The sequence below is a fragment of the Aplidium turbinatum genome, chromosome 11 (assembly GCF_918807975.1).
Source record: "Aplidium turbinatum chromosome 11, kaAplTurb1.1, whole genome shotgun sequence".
In the NCBI taxonomy this organism is placed as follows: domain Eukaryota; kingdom Metazoa; phylum Chordata; class Ascidiacea; order Aplousobranchia; family Polyclinidae; genus Aplidium; species Aplidium turbinatum.
Window position 1 is genome coordinate 13,735,497 of NC_137482.1, and position 21,721 is coordinate 13,757,217.

The window sequence follows — 21,721 nt, forward strand, 5'->3', positions numbered from 1 at the left end:
TCGGCATGGTTTATAATATAATTTACAGTAGGCCTACTATTATAATGCAGTACCTAGCCTATTTTACCTCAGTGAACTTTTTTTTACATGAGTACACCAAATAAACTTTCGAAAATAATGAAGGCTATCAAATGTCATGTAGTTGAAACGGCATGCCTTTATATTCCTAATGATACTGATAGGTAGTAGGACCTTGTTTGCAGTAGCCTACTGTACAAGCCCCGTTTTGCATGGGTAGGTAGGCTACCAATATCGAAACATTTTTTAATGTATCTTCGAAGCAAGGTACGTTTTAGACCGTCGCTTGAGAAGTGGTTGCATATTTTTCTTTGACTTACGTCTTACACGTACCATTCCTCAACATCTTTAGCCCTCTTCATACACCTGCTGAGACACATTTCCACGATTGTTTTTTTTTTATTTAATTACTTAGCCTACCGTATCATTAATTCTATTAATACAATATGGGTTAGGAATAAATTGTCGCAATCTGTGGCATAAAAACGATGTTGGGAAGTGAATTATTGTTATATTATTGATCGCTTAATGCTGATGTAAAGCCATGATTTACTTACCGGTAGCCTACTTCGGATAGGCTACTTGATACTTCAATCTTGCAAAAATAAGTCATCGTATTAATAGTCCATTATCATTCTATATAATACCTCATGAAGCCAAGTTGGCCATGGTGACCAACGACGCCTTAATGAGTAGGCTACCCTAGCGCTGCACTCACTAAATAAAAACCTTTCTTATACAGTAAGAAAAAACTCACTCGACATCTAAAAAATTCTAAAATCCAAAAAAAAATTAAAAATCACATTTTTTCATGTAAAAATCGTGCTCACATGTTTATATTGCTTGCTGGAGCCTCCCAACCTGGTGATAAGGTAGTTTCAGAAGTATTTTCTCGGTAGCCTATGCGGTGATACGTCACAATAACTATAAGCCCACTTAAAAAAATATTTAAAGTGAGCCAACTTACCTGAGTCTCCCCTAATTATATTCATGATTAGACCTGCAAGATTGTACAGTGAAAGATTTTCCTGTGGAGTAGATAACAAAAAGAAATTTCTTACGAGTTACTTTAAGCATAGCATCTTTTCACATATAAACTAGGTGGGCACTTGCCCACCTAGTCCCTTTGCTTGCCCCCCTAGCCCTTTCTTTGCCCCCCTAGTTTGAAATTAGGTGGGCAATTTTTAAGACTTAATTTTTGTTTAAATTAGATCCAAGTTAAAGAATGAGCAGCTAAATTCAGTGGTTCTCAACCTTTTTTGGCTGTTACCCTAATCTCAGCCCTGAAGTGAGCCAATTAGGGAACGTTCAAATATTACGTAACGCTTTTTTTCCGAATTTTTAACCCCCCACTCCCCCATGTAACGCCAACGTAACGCTTTTTTCAATCCCCCCCTCCCCCATGTAACGCTTTTTCACTACGAATTCAGCACAAAAAACTACCATTCCGTACTCGAAAGCGTTACGTAACGTTTTGCTTGAACCCCCTCCCCCCCGATGTGACGCTAACGTAACGCTTTGCATAAACCCCCCCTCCCCCTCGAAGGCGTTACGTAATATTTGAACGTTCCCTTAGGCTACCCCCAAGATCAATTTTCAAAAACAAAAGTGTTTATTGCTATGTAGGCTACATATTGATTAATCGCCAAAAACAATTAATTTAGCCAAATCAGTTATCAAAAATCGCCAAATCATAAATATGAAGCTAAACGTCTTAAAATATCGCCAGATTTCTGGACTTTGGCGATAAATTCGCCAATATGGCAACCCTTCTCCACAAGACCACAGAACAAAAGTAGAACCGCGCATGCGCAGTGCTGCGGCGATGTATCTGCGAGAAAAATGCATTATTGCGCAAAACGCAGCAAACACGTGCAGAGAAATAAACGGCAATTAAAAACTGAAATTTCAATACAAAAGTAACTTGTAACTGTTGAAAAAGTGCTAAAATAGGAACTAGTTACCGCGTTTCGTTACTTTTGGAAAATAGTAACGAAGTTACCGTTACAGTTACTCAAAAAGTAACTAGTTACTGCCCACCTCTGGTGGCAATGCAATATGACACCGTAGCCTACTGTCCGTACAGTAGTTGAGTAGCATAATTATTAGTTACAATAGTCAATAGTACTGTGATTGAACTGACTCGTGTGAAAATAAATTTCTTTGCTATAGTCAGTAGTATGTTAATTGAGTTTCAGGCAAAATTTAGGTAGGGGTCCGCAGAATTAATAATTTGTCTAAAGGGGTCCGTGACAACAAAAAGGTTGGGAACCACTGGTTTAGGGCATGATCGCCTACAATTTAAACAAGTCCGTTATATCGACGTTAATGTATTTTACAATAATCAAAGTTACAAGCTCTAAGACCTACTCGGGAAATTAAAAAATACTCATTCTGTCTACCGTAGGCTACTCACTTTAGTCCATTGAGACAGCGATAATGACAGTGCATGGAAGCGGAGAAGTAAAAGTTGATGGTCATGAAATTAAAAAAGTGGAAAAATTCAAGTACTTCGATCGTATATCACACCAGATGGATACCGTAGGCCTACACCGGACATCACAAATCGTCTCACCGATATTTGGAAGTCAACAAACATTACCATCAACTTCAAAGTACAGCTAGCAAAGACTTTGGTGTGGAGTGTTGCGCTCTACGGATGCAAAACGTGGACATTAAGAACATCAGGTGAATACGACCAATGTCTTTGAAATGTGTTTATGGAGAAGTGCTGAAGGTGAGTTGGACTGACAGGCGCGCGAATGAAAGGGAGAGAATTAAAATAAAGATTCAAAACCAACCAAAACTGCGTCACCGAATGGAAAGCTGTTATAGACTACAGCATCAATAACAAGCGAAAACCTCGTGGCTGGACCTGCGTCAATAGTGAAAATTCTTCGCAGTGTGAAACTGCCGAGATTTAAGTTTTAAAGAGGGGCTATTTTCAATTGAGGATAATGATTACTATTTTCAATTCAGAAAGGCTAACAGTAACAACTTCAGTGTTCGAAGGCATGCCTGATGATCGAGCATGTACATTGTACAATTGTACATTGACTACACAAGAGCGGTTTCACGATATAATCGTTTATTCGTTCAAACGCAAAAAAATGTTGTTAAGAATTTGAGTTGGGACCACGACGTCGCCCAAATTGTTGAACTGTGTTAACAAATCTTCGGTTATATTGCATTCGTCGCTTTGCACGCCCAGTTTTCTTTTTCTTCTTTTCTTGAGCCTCGACCTATTAACACAAGCGTATGAATGAATACCGTATTGTTAACAAAAAAACTCACTACAACTAAGCTATATCCAACAAAATGTGCAGTTCCTGAACTGAGCAAAAGCATGCATAATGAAGGAAAACAATGCATCGTATACCTTGGGAGTTTGTCCTTTAACTTTCCCAGCACGCGCTAATGATCCGTGGACTTTGCCTAAAAAGAAAGTGACAACATCATGGCAGATAAGGTAAACATTAGCACGCATATGGTACTTTACTGAGCAGGATGTGATTATGAAAGCATCTGATCTCCACCTTACAGTTTAGATGGGGAAAAACAAGAGAAACCCTTCTAGAGATGACAACGTAACATTAGCTTGAAACGGGAAAAGGAGTTTGGCACTGTATTAGAAAATTTAATCATCCTTTACAAACAACTATAGCCTAATATATAGCTAATTCCCTGCGAATTACATAAGGGCTGTTAAATACATAATGTTCAAAACCGCTATTCTTCAGTTTCACACGACGCAAAATGTGGCAAGTCTTGTCAACCAATAGTGTACAACGTAAAATATTTGTTCTCTGACAAATCTCCCACTTGAACAACAGCCTTTTTGCACACGAGTATATGACAGTTTCTGACACCCGCTGCGTCATAAGACACTTCATCAGTCTGTAAATTGGAATGTAGAATACAGGTAGCAGAAAATTTAAATGTCAAATGTTTCCTCACACTGTCGATTTCATGCAAAACACTCTCTAATCCTGGTCACTAGTCTACTTCAACCAAAACAATGCAGCATTGCAGCTACACTATTAAACTACCTCCAAGCACTCTGGCAAGCACATTTACAGTTGTCAGGTGTCTGATGCCAGCCTTTGTCAAGGACTCATCATCTTCCAATGTTTGTCCATAACAAGTGAGAACCTAATAAAAGCAATAATGAAAGTTTGACCATATTACCTACGACCACAGCAAAAAACATTAAAATTTATCAGTCCTTTTGATGGAGTATCTATTTGTTTGAAGTTAACATAAAAGCAATTGAAAGGTCTGCCATAAACTTTAAATTCACCTTCACAGAAGAAAAAGTCGACATTATAATTTGCTTGCAAAAAAATAATCGCAGTTACATTTTTCTTATGTAGAAATTGATTTTTAGTTGTTTTAGTCAAATTATTTCTTTCTGGGAAACAGTGGGCCAACAGTGACAAATTCATCACAGTCGTCAAGTGTAGAATTGTTTATCTTACTTTCAGACAACCTATTGAATGATAGCTTGTATTTTGTTTTGAAAAAAATGCAATTTTGTAAACAAAGAAACAATAAGATCAAGCGACGATGGTTCGACTCTCAAGATTTGCATTTAGTAACATAAAGAAACTAGGCTAGCAGGTGAGTCAAAGGCGTTCCGCCAGCAACGAGTGTAATGAATTTGTCCACTGAAAATGCTTCTTGTATAAGGAACTGGACTAAATTATGACATAACATGCTAACCTGGTCTTCAACTTGAATTCCTTCCCTTTCATTGATAATCTTCTTCAGAGAAGAAACCACCTGAGTTTCTTCAACATCAATGCAGTGCAATTGACTAGTTTTCAAGAAGATTTGCATTATGATACGGTAATAATCTGACAAAAAAAAACAGGTTGTCAGAATTTCAATTAACTCAAAACATCAGTGCTTGCATCATAATTATTATCAATCACATTCGTGCAAAATCATGCAAATCTATAATTAACCTCCCTGATAACCTAACAGCTGTTGTACACTAGTCTACCAGTGGTGCAACGGCTTGTGTTTTAGCACAAGATCTTGTGTTTTCACTTTTGATCTTGTGCTCTTGTGCTTTCCGATCGACTTTTTGCTAAATCTTGTGTTTTTTTGATCAAAGTCAAATTAATCGTTGCTACCATGGTTTGAGTTTGGTAGAGAATTAAGGAAGTTCTGGAACTAAAAGCAGTGCCGGTCTTAGGGTATTTCGGGCCCTGTGCGGAATGTGCTTTGCGGGCTCCAATGACAATGATCCATTTCAGTAGCGTAGCTAGGTATTTTGAAATGGGAGGGGGTTGATTTGATGGTCGGCGGGCGAAGCCTGACGGCGTGCTTGCCGAAAGCGACACCCAGCGGCGAGAGATCTGGGGGGGCTCCCGCAGAAAATTTTCAAAAAATTACTTTGAATTTGGTGCATTTTGAGAGCATGTTCAACAAAAATTTGGGCATGATTATTACTGTAAAATCAAAATGGTGCTGTCCGGTGGCATAGCAACACGATAAGATCATGTTTTCTTTAGCATTTTTCGGAAATATAGCTATGTCGCTATGTTGAGTCTGGATGCAACCTATTTCAGTCAGATAAGTTAAATCTGGTGTGTTCGCCGTGAGACTTAATTTGTCCGTCGATATAGCTGCTCAGACTGGACAGGTTTGTCCGCTGTCAACAAAATCGAATTTCAACCTATTTCGTCCCCTGAAAAGATCGAGAAAAATTTTGAAATGTTTGCGGCAACTCCGATCAGCGACTTCGGCTCTGTTGTTTTTTCTCGATCCTTTCAGGGTACGAAATGTTCAGGGGACGAAAAGGGTTGCACCCGTTGAGTCTCTATGTTTTCTTGTTGTTAATTCCTTTGTTGAATTCACTTGTTGAATTTTTCCATGGGAAATGACAAAAATTACTGCATTTTCTGAGTAAATTCCGGGCCCCCTAATTTGCGGGCCCTGTGCGATCGCACGGTTTGCACACCCCAAAGACCGGCACTGCTAAAAGGTTTTGGTAACTTGGTTTATGTACCGTGCTTAGGCATATTGATCAATTTTACTCATTGAATTATCAAGCCTGACAAGATGAGCTGAAAACTTGATCTGAAGAGAGTACGGTATGTGCTCGTCGTCAGACTCAGATGTGGTGTTGCTCGATACTAGATAACAAGAGCAGCGAAAAGAGTAGATCAGCATCAAATAATGACAATCTTTTACCAAGTCCCAAAATGAAGAAGTTGTATAAACAGCTTTTTAATCGTCAATGGTTGAATGATCCTGATTTTAAAAGTTCGATAGGCTACAAGAAGACAAAATTGATCGATATGTAGCCTTTTGTAAGATTTGCGATATTAAATTAAAGGCCACGAATCGAAAGAGAACAGTGATTAGTAAGCATGTAGATCTTCTCTAAACTGTTGATTTCAGAGTCATGCAGTTCAAATTGGCACAAAATGGGTCGCAAAGGTTCAATTTTGCAATCTTGTGCTTTTATATCCAAATCTTGTGCTTTTTTTTCTTAAATCTTGTGCTTTTTCCAAATTTGCTGTAGCAGCATTGTAGTCTACATAGTTTACAGTTGCTCAGTTCAGTGCTGACTTGATGCTAGTGGAGACAATCAGTGCCCCTGCTAGTGGAGACAATCACCAAGTCTCATCTTCTAAAGAAGGAGCAAATGGATGATACTGTAGGTACTTTTTCCACTGTTGAGCAATTCTTCCATAAAAAAGCTAGCCTATACCTATGCTAAAAATTAATTTGAACAAAAGGCGGTATCATATTCATAGAAAGCTAGGTTTTGGTTTGAAATCTTGTATATTGCGTGAATTAACTCTCTAATTAACTTTACAAAACTTGAACTCACTTAGGCTGTTAAACACAGATGTCTCACCAACAGGATCCCATCAGCAAAAAGAAACAATCGCACTAAAGTTGCCAGACGTGTCTAAAATTTCAAGCTAAATTGCTACTAAAAAGTAGTCCAATTGTCAATCGTCACAAGTGATGAAACAAGCCAAAAATTAGCCTAAAATATAAAAGATTCACGCAAAGTATAGTCAAAACTGAAAAAAGAATAGTGAAAATGGAACGAAACCAAACAAAAAACGAAAAAAACTACTCAGCAGGAAAAACTGCGAAACTGGCAACTTTGAATCGCGCTCTACTGACACCTTGCTTTATAGTTTACTTAATTAATATATCTTACAATGGTCCCCACAAAACTTCATAATGAAACTCTACCTTCGGAAGAGAATTTTTCTTGTACAACAATACAACGGGATTAGGCATTATCAGAATAACTGTGTTTTTTTTTTGTAGGCCTACTACAGTGTTATTCGATCTCAGGGCATTTCTTGTTAACTAGTTTCTAGCACTAGTTGCAATGTTCATCTGATGGAAGTGAAAGCAACAACAAACAGGTTGATTTATTGCCTCACTGACGTTTCGCACACCATGAAAATGCGCATCCTCAGAGCAAATAACATACAAATTAAATTTACAAAGTGATATATTGCAGTGCGGTTGAAGCATAGAAGCGAGAAAAAATGAGACAACATTAATTTAAAGGTTGGCCAAAGATGTGTGAGCTGTTACTTTCCACGTTAAATTACGTACAAACTTCCAACATTAAACATAAATTTGAAGCAGTGAAGACCAACAGAAATTCGAGATGAAATTAAATTACAATAACGTTTCCAACTGTGTTCAAATAGGCTATATAGGCATGAAGTTTGTGTGTCAAGACAGCCTAAAGATTTATAAAAGCTTTCAGTTATAGCAGAACCACTACTAGGCCTATAGTCCACTAGCATATATCTGATAGCCCTAATAGATTTCCGTCGTTCCGGTTGAGTACATTGCATTATTTTGACGTAATATGAAGCTATCAACTTTCTGCCATAATTTGTTTCATTTTTCAAAATTTTTGTTTCAGACCAGTTAATTCTGTGATCTTCTTTTAGCATGTGTGAACAAAGCGCTGACTTTTTATCTTCCATATATTTGACAGCTCTGCCATGTTCTTACTTCTTTGATCCGAGAATTTACGCTACTTTCAGTTTGGCCAATATAAACTGCTGCGTCACAATCATTAAATGAAATGCTGTATTTTGCTTGAGATTATCATGACTTGAATAGTAGCCTATCAAGTAGGCTAAACATGATAGGTTGTCACATACTTTCATACATTTAGTTTGGCGATACAGTTTGTACCCACGTGGACAAGTCACATAGGCTAGTACGCTGCATTTGAGTAGACAACATGTTGCGGTAGACTTCACGCTGTAGTTGCACAAAATTTGGTCGAAACACTATGATCCTCCAGTTGTCTACCTTCTTTCTATATGTGTGGTCACAGCGGTAAACCATAATCTCTTCGTGGGAAAATTGTAACATAAGATTCCCAGATCCGTTCGTTTGTATGTAATGACCGAAAAGAAACACTCTTCAGGAAACGTTTATTCGAGAATTGTATTTCTGTAAAAATAGCCTCAAAGCTGTCGAAAATGGAGTGCAACGCGATACACCACTAAAAACTTGTCACTACAGAACAGATTACTTGGATAAAAGACGGAAATTTTCGTCCAGCTGATAAGCACTAAGCAAACAGTTAAATATGCTACCAACTTTCAAGCAATCATTTTACGAATGACCAGAATACATTGCAATATCTCAAACTCACGTACGCAGTTACTGTGACGTCATAGTGAAACATTGTGAAGTTATTCTCAACAGGTGTGATACAAGTCTTACGAACGATGGTGCAATTTTGGCTCATTTTTAGGAAAAATTCCATGACGTAATACGCTAAGATTCAGTAGACCTGAACGGTTTTTATATGTCGTTTGATTAGTTGAACAATTGTCTGGAACATGGCGGCCCCTAGTTATGACAGTCTGACATGGCATAACTAAAAAAGAATTGAAGACAATTGTGAGCCAATGAATAAAAACACATGATACACAAATTGTTTGAGTCACTCACGTTTAAGTTAATACGCAAATACAAAGGGCATGCAAAGAATGAACAGCAATACGAATAAACACGACAATACATGAAATTGGCACCATAGGTACACGCTAAAATGACGCTATGTAGGGGAGAGTGGGGTTAGTTGGAAGGCGGGGTTAGTTGAAAAGTGGTCATTTTTTTAACTCTCGATAACTTTTTTAATTATTTACTGCCAACATGTGAAGTAGTTTATAAAAACACATAATCTATGTTAGTTTCGATTTGTTGAGTCAAGGTATACCTGTTTGGCTGACAATTTTGTATTTTCTTACTTTCGAAGTAAAATTTTTGGCGTATTGAAAAACATCTTATGCGTCGATATCGTTAAAGATAGGCAGAAGTTTTTTGGTGTGTGTCAGCTGTAGGTGTTCTACAACACTAAGAAATAAACAAATTTTAGTCCAACGCACCATGCTTCAATATTTTAAGAAAATAGTTTGTCATATGCTAATGGGGCTAGTTGGAAAATAGTGGGTGGGGTTAGTTGGAAAACGTTTTGATAACGGTATGACTATGTAGTATGATACGAGTATATCGTCGTGGTATGATAATAAGTAGTATAAGCTCCAATGTACTTGTTTTAAGCAGACATACATTGTAAAATTTTAATTTGAATAACTTGGAAAGTGCTATATAAGCGGCATCACAAGTTTTAACAATGCGTTTATTAAAAAATGTTTTTACGATGATTTGATGTAGAATTCATTGCATTTTGATTTTAAAGCAAGTTAACATATTTGCTTACAACCCCATGTAAATGTTTATTGGTTGAAAAAATTGTATCCAGTTCATTGGTGGGCATCAAACTGACGTTTTTCAACTAACCCCAGGCATGGGGTTAGTTGAACAATCAATTGTATGTTTGTTTATTTTAAATTTTTATTAAAAGCTTAATTGACTCAATACTTATTTTTGGTTGTATGATAGAGGACAGCATAGGTGATAATTTAAGCCGCTTCAAGTTGTCAGGTTATGCACCAATTGTTTTAAATTTTGCTTTAAAAAAAAATCTTTCCGACTAGCCCCACTCTCCCCTACAATGGTTGCGATAATAACCGACTGTTCTGGGCTCAGACAAGTGTCGGCCACCGCAGACAAAACCAGGCTCAAACCCTAACACTTAGGTGTTCTTTACGGGGGCGAGGCACAAAATATCTCTCAACACGTAGTCTACTTTCACTTTCCCCGTACTCTCATCATAGTTGCAGACGGCAACTTTGGCTCTACGAACCATAGGCTTCCCTTTCCTAATTTGTGGAACTACCTCATGCACCCTCCCAAGTTGATACTTCCCACGTTTACCAATGTCTTGGAGAGAACCCACCACTACAAGTTGACCAGGCTCCAAATTCTCGGCCATTTTTAGCCATATTTTCCGGCCCTGAAGACCTGGCAAGTAAAAATCGATCCATTTACTCCAAAACTGATGAGAAAGTGACAAATTGAACCGATAATCCCTTCTTAATTGGTCACGATCATGTGGTTGCCCAACAGCACAGTATGGGTCTAAGTATGGGGTCAAAAGTGAGGCAGGGGTGATGACAGTAAAATCCCTAGGGTCGTCACTCAAAGGTACCAAAGGGCGTTCGTTCACGATCCGAACGGCACTGCCTGTGTACGTAAGCAGTTCAATGAAATGGGGCTTACGTATTGAAGAGTCCAAAATGTGAAAAAAGTACTTGGTCATATCGGCCACGAAACCAAATCCACTAAGCCGAAATCTAGCCAAGAGATCTGCCAGAGGGTTCAACAAATCAGGACACGAAAACATTACATCATTAACACAAGTTCCTCGAAATTCAGACTTGCCATCGTAAACAATACGCTTTTTTAATTGTGACGTCACAAAATATGGTAGATACCACTCAAATCCCTTGACATTTCCTGCTTCACTAGCACGCTCAATATAGCCATTAGATTTAAGATTTTTCATGGTGTCAGTAAGGAAATCACGAAGTTCAGGTTGTTTTAAAGCCTTCTTCCTTAAAGCAGCAGCTCTATCTGACGCCAACACAAAATTGTTAGGTAGATCAATATCTTCCTTCAACGGAACAAGAATCTCAAATCGACCATCTTTCAACTCAATATTCGGTTCGACAAGTTCTCTAGCCAAAATATCATTGCGAGACAATTCACAGGTTTCATTTTGCAAAGTCAAGTCCTGAATGACTTTATTCAGGTCTGCTATTTCTATATCACGAGACTCAATTTTACGCTGAAAGCCAGAGATGACATCCGACTCTGAAGACGTCTGCACTCTGCACACATTAGCAACGCTTTCATCTAAGAGTGAGTTACCACCACAAGCCAACCAACCGAGAGGAGTGAGCAAAGCATGCGGTTCACTACGATTTTCACCAACACGCTCTTTTTTGGCCCACATCAAATAAGCGTTGTCGTTGCCAATCATTACATCTACAGTACTACAATCATTCAAATGAAACATATTCACGTCATGAAAATGACGGAAACCACTTAAATCCTGCTTATGCGGTAAAGTTTTAACATTGTCAGCCCAAGCTGGGTTAACCACCGAAGTTATATCACAAAACAGTTCATCTGTCTCTAACGACTGGATGTTGAGTTTAATAAGGTTAGCACAAGTAAGTTTCTGACCAGCCAGAGTATCCATTTTAAACGACGCTTTATCATACGGTTTAAGGCCAAGTTCACACACCAAATCACTCGAAACAAACGTCAACTGCGAACCAGGATCATGCTGACAATACACCAACTTCGATTTACCCGTCATTGGATTCAAAACACAAGCAGCAGTAATGCGGTTAAAAGCTGCTTTAACATTTCCAATCTTAACATTACGCACAGGAACTCTGGCACCAGCATCATCTTTGCCGATCGAATCCAGAGAATCACGTGACGTCACATAAAAATCATGCAGAAGAAAATAGTGTTTCCTATCGTTGTTAGGCCCACACTTACGACAGTTATTTGCATGAACGCAATCCCTAACCATATGCTGGCGCAAACAATTCAAGCATTTGCCAGCTTTCACAATGACATCTCTCCGATCTTTAGGTGTCAAGCGCAAAAATTCTTTACAATTAGACAAAAATGATATTTAACTTGACCACGTGACGAACAATAAAAACATGCCGGTATGTCACTACGTCTGGCCACACCACCGCGCGGTGCGCCAACAGCAGTCGAGTACTGCGAACTCTCTGAAATCACATTATGATGGGGTTTTGCCGACGTCTGCCTAACCGGACAAGAAGGCAATTTTCCTTTGCCAAACTTTTTAAAATGCTGCAACTCACCAGAATCGCCCATTAGCATAATGCTAAAATCAGTCGACTTGCGCGTTTCCTCCCGTACTACAAAATCAAACAAACTCTGAAAAGCAGGCTCATCAGTACCACCATACTGATCACCTAAAAAGTCAAGATAACGCTGCTTAGCGTCAAACCGGAGTCGCTTAGCCAAATCCAAAACAAAACGTCCTTCCAATTTGTCACGCTGACCATAAGCTTGCGCGTAAAGCAGACACTGCGACAATTCATCTTTAAACTCTTTCAAATCAATGGAAAAGATCGAAGTCAATTTGCTACCATAGCGATACTTTCTAATTTCCGGTTCGGCGAAAAGACCTCCACGAACCCCAAAACGCTGGGACAAGCGAGCTAACGACATTTCTATCCTGTCTTCCTCTGACAAACCAGGAGTGTCAGAAACCAAATTAGCAATTGCTTGCGCAGCTGTTCTAACACAAGCTGCTTGTAACAAAGTCAAACGAGTTCCTTTAAAGGGCGAAGCTGCCATTAAGGCCGTAACACGATTTTTAAAGAAGATAAATGGCATATTATTACCATCGTAACCAATCAAGGCCGCCTTATCGAAAAACGTCCTACTATTTTGGTATTCAAAAAAGCTATCCTGTCGTTGAGAACTCGATTTAGCGGGAGAAGACAAGCTATATCCCTTAAGGGGCTGAGGGGGCTCAGTCACATGCACAGCCCGATCACGATCCTCACACACGTTAAAATCAGGAGACGCAATACGCCTCTCACAACCACCCAAATTACGTGTAGCTGGGCGATCAAAAACTAGCGGCGCAGAAAACTGTGAAGGGAGCAAAGCATTACTGCTATCAGCGGCCCCGTGACCTGTACGCTCTGGGGGAAGAGTTCGGCTAAAATTCGCAGGCTTTGGCTTTAGATCCTTCGGAAGATCCTGAGCTACGGCCCCAAGACCTCCTGAAACAGTTTGAAAACATGTGGATTGTACTGGTCCACTTACAGATTGAACAGGCGTCTGGAAAAGGTTATGTAAATTAAACTGCGATTGATGTTCATTTCTGGAATGGCTAGAAGAGCCCTTCTTAGAACTACGCCGGGAGCCCAACTCTGATCGATATTCAGCTAAAACTACCTCTTTACGTTGTTCAGCCCTCAACTGTGCGTCTTTGAGTGCGAACTCAGCAGCTCTCGCTTCGGCTTTCGCGGCGGCCTCAGCAGCTCTCGCTTCGGCCTCAGCTCTCGCGGCGGCCTCTGCTCGTACGGCCTCAGCAGCTCTCGCTTCGGCCTCAGCTCTTGCGGCGGCCTCTGCTCGTACAGCCTCAGCAGCTCTCGCGTCGGCCTCAGCTCTCACGGCGGCCTCTGCTCGTACAGCCTCAGCAGCTCTCGCGATGGCCTCAGCAGCTCTTGCTTCGGCCTCAGCTTGGATCTGGAGCTCCTCTCGTCTTAGCTGTAGGTTAATTTGTGCCACTATCCGAGACGAACTCTTAGACATCCTAGTGCTTACATTTGAGGCGCTATCCTCAGGATGTATGTCAGCATCCAACATATCTGAGAACTCACTTACTTTTTGTTCGAAGTTATTTTTCAACGAGTTAAATTTGGGATCTACCCTATCACGAAGTTCTGCCAAAATTGCAGAGTTAAAAATTTTACTCAAAAGAGCATGAAAATGCTGTAATTCCTCTTCTAAAGTAGACAAGTTAGATCTAAAAATTAACAGTTCCTTCTTATCACTCAAAGAACCTAGGGCTACAGAAAGTTCCCCAATTTGAGTCAATAGCCTATATCCCTTCTAAGATGCCGGGCCTCTCGAACTGACTTAGCCTCATCGTTACTGGGTCCCTCCCCAGAATGGCCTTCCCGACCGCAAAGAACATCATCAGGCTTAAACTCAGTCGAGTCGACGGCGGTCGAGTCCCTGTCGCCACCGAGTGTAGACATATTAAATGTTGGGGCTAAATTTAACAATTAAAAAATTAAGTTACACAAACACACAAAATTATCACAGTAGTTATAAAAAAAACTTAACTGCAAAGACCGTAAAAATATAAAAAGGAATTTAAATGCACAATACCGTAGTTGTACGGATATATGAAGTCCTAAAGTTCCACAAAACTTGCTTGGATTCTTCGACTTGAATCTTCAAGCACAGATCGATTGTCTTTAATCTTTTATCTTGCCAATGAATGTCAATGTAGTTTTTTCTTCAGAACCGACAAAGAAACGCCTTTAATTTTTAGCTTGAAGTTCTTCAGTACCAACTGAGAAGAAATGTCTTTAATTTTCTTTTGCTTCTGCACCAACTGAGAAGAAAACGGCTTTAATCTTTTTTCTTCTGTAGACTACCAACCAACAACAATCTTCTTTATTAGTCTTTGTGCTTCTAAGTTCTAACTGACAACAACGTCTTTATTATTTATGTGCTTCTAAGTGCTTCTTGGCCTACCAACTAACAAGCCTCGTCTTTATTATTTATGCTGCCTGTGCTTCCGTACAAACACCAGCTAGAGTAACGTCTTTATTTTTTATTTTTTGCTTCAGTACCAAACACTAGACAGAGCAACGTCTTTTATTCTTTATGTGCTTCAAGTGCTTCTTGGCCTACCAGCTAACAAGCCACGTCTTTTATTTTTTATGGTCACAGCGGTAAACCATAATCTCTTCGTGGGAAAATTGTAACATATAAAGATTCCCAGATCCGTTCGTCTGTATGTAATGACCGAAAAGAAACACTCTTCAGGAAACGTTTATTCGAGAATTGTATTTCTGTAAAAATAGCCTCAAAGCTGTCGAAAATGGAGTGCAACGCGATACACCACTAAAAACTTGTCACTACAGAACAGATTACTTGGATAAAAGACGGAAATTTTTGTCCAGGTGACAAGCACTAAGCAAACAGTTAAATATGCTACCAACTTTCAAGCAATCATTTTACGAATGACCAGAATACATTGCAATATCTCAAACTCACGTACGCAGTTACTGTGACGTCATAGTGAAACATTGTGAAGTAATTCTCAACAGGTGTGATACAAGTCTTACGAACGATGGTGCAATTTTGGCTCATTTTTAGGAAAAATTCCATGACGTAATACGCTAAGATTCAGTAGACCTGAACGGTTTTTATATGACGTTTGATTAGTTGAACAATTGTCTGGAACAATGTGGAAAGTAACGTAGAAATTAAACGTGTGGAATTTAACATGGAAAAGTAACAGCTCAAACATCTTTGGCCAACCGTTAAAATGATTGTTTCATTTTTTCTTGCCTTCAACCGCACTACAGTGATAACTTTGTAAATTTCATTTTGTATGTTATTCGCTCTGAGGATGCACATTGTCATGATGCGCGAAACGTTAGTGAAGCAATAAATCAACCTGTTTGTTGTTGCTTTTACTTTCACTTTCATCAGATGAACATTGCAAATAGTGCTAGAAACGATAATTGTCCTGATGAACACCGAAACTTTTCAGTACCGTATTCGAATTAACTAGTCACGTTAGAGAAGTTGAAACTTGTGTTTCTTGGCAGTCGAGTGCAGCAAGAATGACAGCGATAGACAAGGTAGTGCTAATGCCAGGAGTATCGCTCCTTCTTTAAAGTTGAAACTTATTGGCGTACACTTGTCACGAAGATTGTTCAAATGCATGGTGAAGGGTGAGGTAAGGGCAAAAATGTTCGATTGTTCACATTATTTGAAAATGGTTGCTATAAAGAGTAGGGGCTTGATCCCTACCTACAATCCCTCCTTTGCTCGCTCTTCTGCCACGCACATAACTTACAATCTTTTATTTTTCTGAGTTATTTGAGACTGCGAGTGGGGATAAAAACCAGCTTTTTTCGCATACCGTAGGCTACGGTACGGTACTTATAAGGACTTTACACACAGTTATAAATCATGCAAACTAATATCACAAATGTCTGAAGAGGCGTCCTGTCATCTTCTTGCTTGTTAGCGAATATTTTTAAAATAGCTCACGAGAGTTTCAACAGCAAGGAAGCTCGTTTATTAACACACAATTTGCTTGGCATGCGGCAGAAGCGCTTATTAAGTGAAAACGTCTGTCGTCCGCAGGCCACGTCATGGAAAGCTAATGTGAAATAACCTAAAATCAACGTTAGCGCAATTCCAAACCCAGAAGAGAGCGATCGAGCCGCCGAAACAATAAACATAAGCAATATTCTTATAATGCTCAATCCTGGTTGGTTTAGTTTGGGTTTGAACCTTTATCCTCGGACTGACAAAGCCTTGATAGGTTAAGCCTGGTAGTGGTAGCCTACTTTCGCATAGGCTAGGCTACTTGTGGAGGCTTTTGACGCAGGGCCGGTTACGGAGACTGACAGAGTAAAGTTTTTCAATTGTTGCCGGGGAATGCAGTTCTATTTAGAATGAAGAGCAGTCTTTAGAATGTCTAGCTCAAACGCACACCCTGAGAGTCAAACCCACGCTGCTTGGTCATGACGCTTCTTCTTTCGCGAAGTCATGTGCTAACCAACTGAGCTATCGGAGCGGTGTTGTGTATCCTGTTATGTTGTGTCTTGCCTGCCTCATATTGAAACAGTTTGCATTTTGTCGCTTTTACGTTTTTTTAGACCTCTGCTTTGCTTGGCATATATGGTTTTTCGTTGTGATGGTCAGAAATAAAAACAAACTGAACTAAACAGTGAGGATGTCGAGAATTGTAAACTCTTTTTGTATTTTTTTTTTATTTCTAGGAATTATAGCCTAGCTTACATAATTCTTTTGAAAAACTTATAGATTTTCATAATAATTTCTTTTGATTAAATTCCTTGGAATTGTGGCAACTGTAGCCAATGCCTACAAATTCGTCTAACTGGTGGATGATTGGCCTATTGTAGCCAATCGCGCAATGATGTGATGTTGCAAAAAATTGCGTTTGATCTCTCTATTTTCTCTTCAATTAACCTAGGCTAGCTTATATTAAGCAGTAGAAAATCTAGAAATCAATTCATCCGCATCATCAGATCGAGTTTTAAAAAAAAAATGGAAAAAATGTAAGAGAACGTTGATAGTAAAAAAGTGGAGTTTCGAAGAATCTACTAGATTGGTAGGAGATAACAAAATTGATATTAGCTCAGCTATTCACATAGCCCACCTACGGTAGTTCAAAAAAAAAAAACTTGTCAAAGAAATTGTCTTATTATGGGAAAGGGGATTTCTATATGGCCTACTTAAATCCAAGCATTGAAGGATGAGAAGATAAGGTTTCTCATTATACTCAGCCATCTGCACTAACGAGAGGAGAGGTGGCCAGAGGTAGCTAGTTTCTTTCTTTCGGCCGTCTTTCTTTAGCAACTATGCCCACCCAATTTATTGCACCCAGTGGCGGATTTAGGGCAAAATTTTAGGGGGCGCCAAAGAAGTATAGAACAACCTCGCGCAAATGGCTTGGGAAAATTTTTGCGTTTTAATCAATAAAATTGCCTATCTAAGTCAGGTAGGCTACCAGTCATTTCCACATCACAAATCAACACCACAAGTGACAATTAGTTGTAAAGTTGAGGCAGTGCCATAATGCCGCTCGTGGCAATTAAAAGCAATAACGAACGTGAAATGATAATTTAGGTATTTTCCACTAAAACTTTAGGCTATACAACAGTGATTGCTCCAAGTGAATGAAAAGGGGTAACACCAAAATTCATTTCAATAAATCACCAACCTAGAGTGCCTGAAGCTCACTGGTGCATAGCCCAAAAAAATGCATTATAAAAAACATTCAAACGGTGAGGCCTAGGTGTATTTAGTACAAGTGAGTGGTAGCCTACTAAGTTAAGATATTGCAAATAAAAAAATAATTCAAATATGAACAAAGTGCTTGCAGCAATAAGAGTCTACTATTTCTATTTTGTAGAATAAGCAAAATCGGGCCTATGCCCTATCAGCAAAACAAAATATTGTAAACTGACAATGATGCAATTGAGCAAAAGAACAATACGATTAAACTACTCATGCTGATAATGTTGTTCTCAATACGTAATTGCAATTTGTAACAATGTATAAAAATGACATTAGATTTCCTCAAACAAGTCATTCGATCACAAACATGTTTTGAATAAAATACGTAATAAATTTAGCAGAGATGTGTTCAAGACCAGATCCAGCTTTACTGTCCAAAAGGTTGATGTATGGCATTCCATCCTATCTCTCTGCCTAAACTGCCATAAAATCTGGATTGCTACCATGCATTATATTATTTAAACTTGACTTAAAAAAAGTTTCTTTATTAGTTATTAGTATTTTATATAATGTCCAATTGTCCATTGTCTCTTGTACCGTTATCAGCAGTTATTAGCGGTTTGTAGGTCTACTTGCCGAGACTAAACATCACGCATTGTTTTACGTCAGTAAAATGGAAATTTACAAGTTAAAGTATAGCATAAAAAGGAAATTTGCATGCAGACTTAAAAAAATGAATTGGAATTTTAGGGGGTGCCCCGGCGCCATAGGTAAATCCGCCCCTGATTGCACCCCTGGGTAGAGGTGAGCAGTGTTTTTTAAAAGGCGGCTTAAACCTGGAGTCGAACCAGAGCGCTTTGTCTGCTGCGCCATCTCACTGCTCGTTTGTTTTTTTCCTATTGTGTTTTTTCTTATATGGGCTACAGTAGGCTATTGTGATTTTTTAATCTTCGTAATGATTTATCATCATCGGCCCTGCCTGAATAAGGCATCGGCCACAGTGATTCTCCACAACGATCGATCATTCATTGTTCTTATTAAATTTACAAAGTCCTTCTTTGTCCATGTCAAAAGATTTTTAAAAATTTCCAGACGGGAACGCCCCGGTGCCTCTGACTAGGTAGCTGTTCAATTCTACGCTTGCGATAGACATGCCCGATAAATGTCATACATCGGGCATATCGGGCACAACAAACAAACACTGTATCTCGTATAAACTAACCTTATTCTGAAAGTACACGCCTAATTTGTCTATTTGTTTTTGCTAGCGTTTGTCTTATAGTCAGGGCTGGATTTCAGCCGGAATGGTCCGGAGCGCCGCTCCGGAAGCTCGAGCAAAAAGTTAACTTGTCCGGAACGGCGTTCCGGAAGCTCAAATATTTTATACTTTTATTATGCTTTGCCCTGTTCAGTAAAAGTATATCTATAATTCTTGATGAGTCGACCATGTTAAATCTGGTAGCCTATCCCCTCTGATAATATTTTCGTACCAGTCTTGACGGAAGCGAACCTGCGAATGTATTTGAAGATCTTGTTGAGCTCGCTAGTCTTACGGCGAATGGCATCTTTGATTCCCTGAAGAGCTGCCTAAAATCATATGGCATGTCTATAACATTTTTATCTTCTTGTTTGATTGGTATTGTATGTGATGGCGCGGCTGTGATGTTAGGTCGCAAAAATGGTGCGGCAAAATTGCTTCGTGATGAATTTCCAGACATTGTGGTGTGGTATTGTGCAAACCATAGATTGGAACTATCGGTTCGTGATGTTGTAAAATCAGTCAGTAATGTGAATCGATTTCGATCTTTTATGGACAAGCACTATAGCCTTTACCACGCTTCTCTTAACAATCAGGGCCGGATTTAGCTGATGGGGGGCCCAGGGCACTTTTAGATCAGGGGGCCCCGTGCAAAAACCACCTCTACGTCAACAGTAGCATTAATCCAGCACTGCACAGCATTTTGCAGAAACTTTAAAGGCTGAAAGGAAAAAAAAACACAAAATCACATTTTTTCCACATAGGGGGCCCTTCAAAAGTTGGGGGCCCGGGGCACCTGCACCCTCTGCCCCCCCCCCTAAATCTGGGCCTGCTAACAATAGCAGGGAATTGGGTGAATGTGCAGCTGCTGTTGAAGTGCAGTTGTTGAAAATCGGAAGGGTACTGGACACACGTTGGGTAGCCTCGAGTTTCCGCACAGTGCCGTCTGGAATGATTTCCTAGCACTTGTCGAACATTTCAAAAAGGGAGCTAGTAGAGACACAAGAGATTCTCGGGAACATGCGAAATATCAAGGACTCTTGTCGAAGGTAACATCCACTGATTTCTTGTTGGACTTGGCTTTGATGTACGAATTCTTGCAAGAATTATCCAAAGTAGCCTAAGCCTCGAACTGCAAAACAGAGCATGTAGCCTACTATTTGGGATGCATATAACAAAATTAATAATCTTGCAAAATTATTTGAAATACGTAGGAGCGGACACGGACGACATTATCGCATTGCCAAGGATGCTGAAGAAAACTTAGAGTTCAAAGGTGTGGAATTGCATGTAAACCATTGCAGAAATAGCCCGCTAATCAATTCCCGCATCTTCTATCATCACTTAGGAAATTCCATCCAAAATCGCTTGTTGAAATCAACAGACTTGTCATTTATTAACAGCTGAAAAATACTTGATGCAACTACTTGGCCAGAGGACACAGTAATGACACACGGAAAAAACGAAATCATTGAAGTGGCAAAGAGATTGCGCTTAGTTAGATGAACGCGAAGCTGTGAGAGGACTTCGTCAATATATACGAAAAGAAGATCCCAGAGTCTTCAAAATTTGATAACGTCACTAAATCCCTTCCAATTTCATCGAGCGAGTGTGAACGCGGATTTTCACAAATGAACCTCATACTGACATCTGACCGTGCTTCTCTACACACTGTAACTGTTTCAAGTTTACTCTTTATACGAATGATCGGTCCTCCACGCCAGGGACGTAACCCGGCAATTGAGACCCGAAGTCGCCAGAGGTTTTATGGTTTTGAATACGATGAATGTCTTAAAAAATTGTAGGCTATAACTTGTATTTTTTTGTATTATTGTTTCACTAAAATACGAATATTTGCATTGAACAACGCTATATCATCTACGGTATAGACCATGATACTTACTTTAGCAACGTTTTACGTACATCAAGTGTGTTGTTTCAAAGTCTTATAAGGGCATATTTCTGAATCTCTTCTACGGCACCTAGCGCACTTCGAAAGTAAAAAACTAACGTTCCGGAAGCTAATCTTCTGGAAATCCACCACTGCTTATAGTGTATCTTGCATGCAAGTAAATTTGTTGAATTGTTCTCTTCGCTTCATATGGATAGCAAGGTCTGAAATAAACGCTTAATAATAATAATAAAGAGCTGCAAATTATTTGGGTTTGTTTGGGTTTGTTTGGGAAGTTTGGGAATCGCTGTTCTTAGATAGTTTGTCGGAGAAGATGACAAAACAAAAGCACAATAAAATTTGATGAACTGTTGGTTTAAACTAGCCAACTTATCCGAACATAACTCCCTCAAAGAAAAACGATGGATTTTCATTCGATGAAGCCGGGGATGAAGCTGAAATTTTGTATGCCTACTTAAACCAGGGGTCCGCAAATACTTTTTGGCGCGACCCAAAAAACAATCGTTCGAAATCTTCCCGACCCAAATGTTTCGGAAGTATGTAATTTAGCGCAAAAAATTTTGCAGATTAATATCAATTTCAAT

General features: G+C 39.3%; 1 protein-coding gene across 1 annotated transcript; it reads right to left on the reverse strand.

The window, feature by feature from the left end:
* Window positions 1-3,089: 3,089 nt before the first annotated feature.
* LOC145779915 (ubiquitin-like FUBI-ribosomal protein eS30 fusion protein) lies at window positions 3,090-6,969 on the reverse strand. The gene is made up of 5 exons (XM_082591588.1): window positions 6,866-6,969; window positions 4,741-4,874; window positions 4,068-4,170; window positions 3,398-3,453; window positions 3,090-3,260 (listed from the first exon to the last, which is right to left on the reverse strand). The coding sequence occupies exons 2-5, from the start codon at window positions 4,855-4,857 to the stop codon at window positions 3,135-3,137; spliced, it is 402 nt and encodes a 133-aa protein (XP_082447714.1). The 5' UTR covers window positions 4,858-4,874; window positions 6,866-6,969; the 3' UTR covers window positions 3,090-3,134.
* Between the last annotated feature and the right edge of the window lie 14,752 nt (window positions 6,970-21,721).

Coding starts and splice junctions, on each gene's coding strand:
- LOC145779915 (XM_082591588.1), bottom strand. CDS start 4,857: ATGCAAATCTTCTTGAAAACTAGTCAATTGCACTGCATTGATGTTGAA. Junction 3,454..4,067: donor GCTTGCCAGAGTGCTTGGAG/GTAGTTTAATAG, acceptor CTTTCTTTTTAG/GCAAAGTCCACGGATCATTA. Junction 3,261..3,397: donor TTAAAGGACAAACTCCCAAG/GTATACGATGCA, acceptor TTGTGTTAATAG/GTCGAGGCTCAAGAAAAGAA.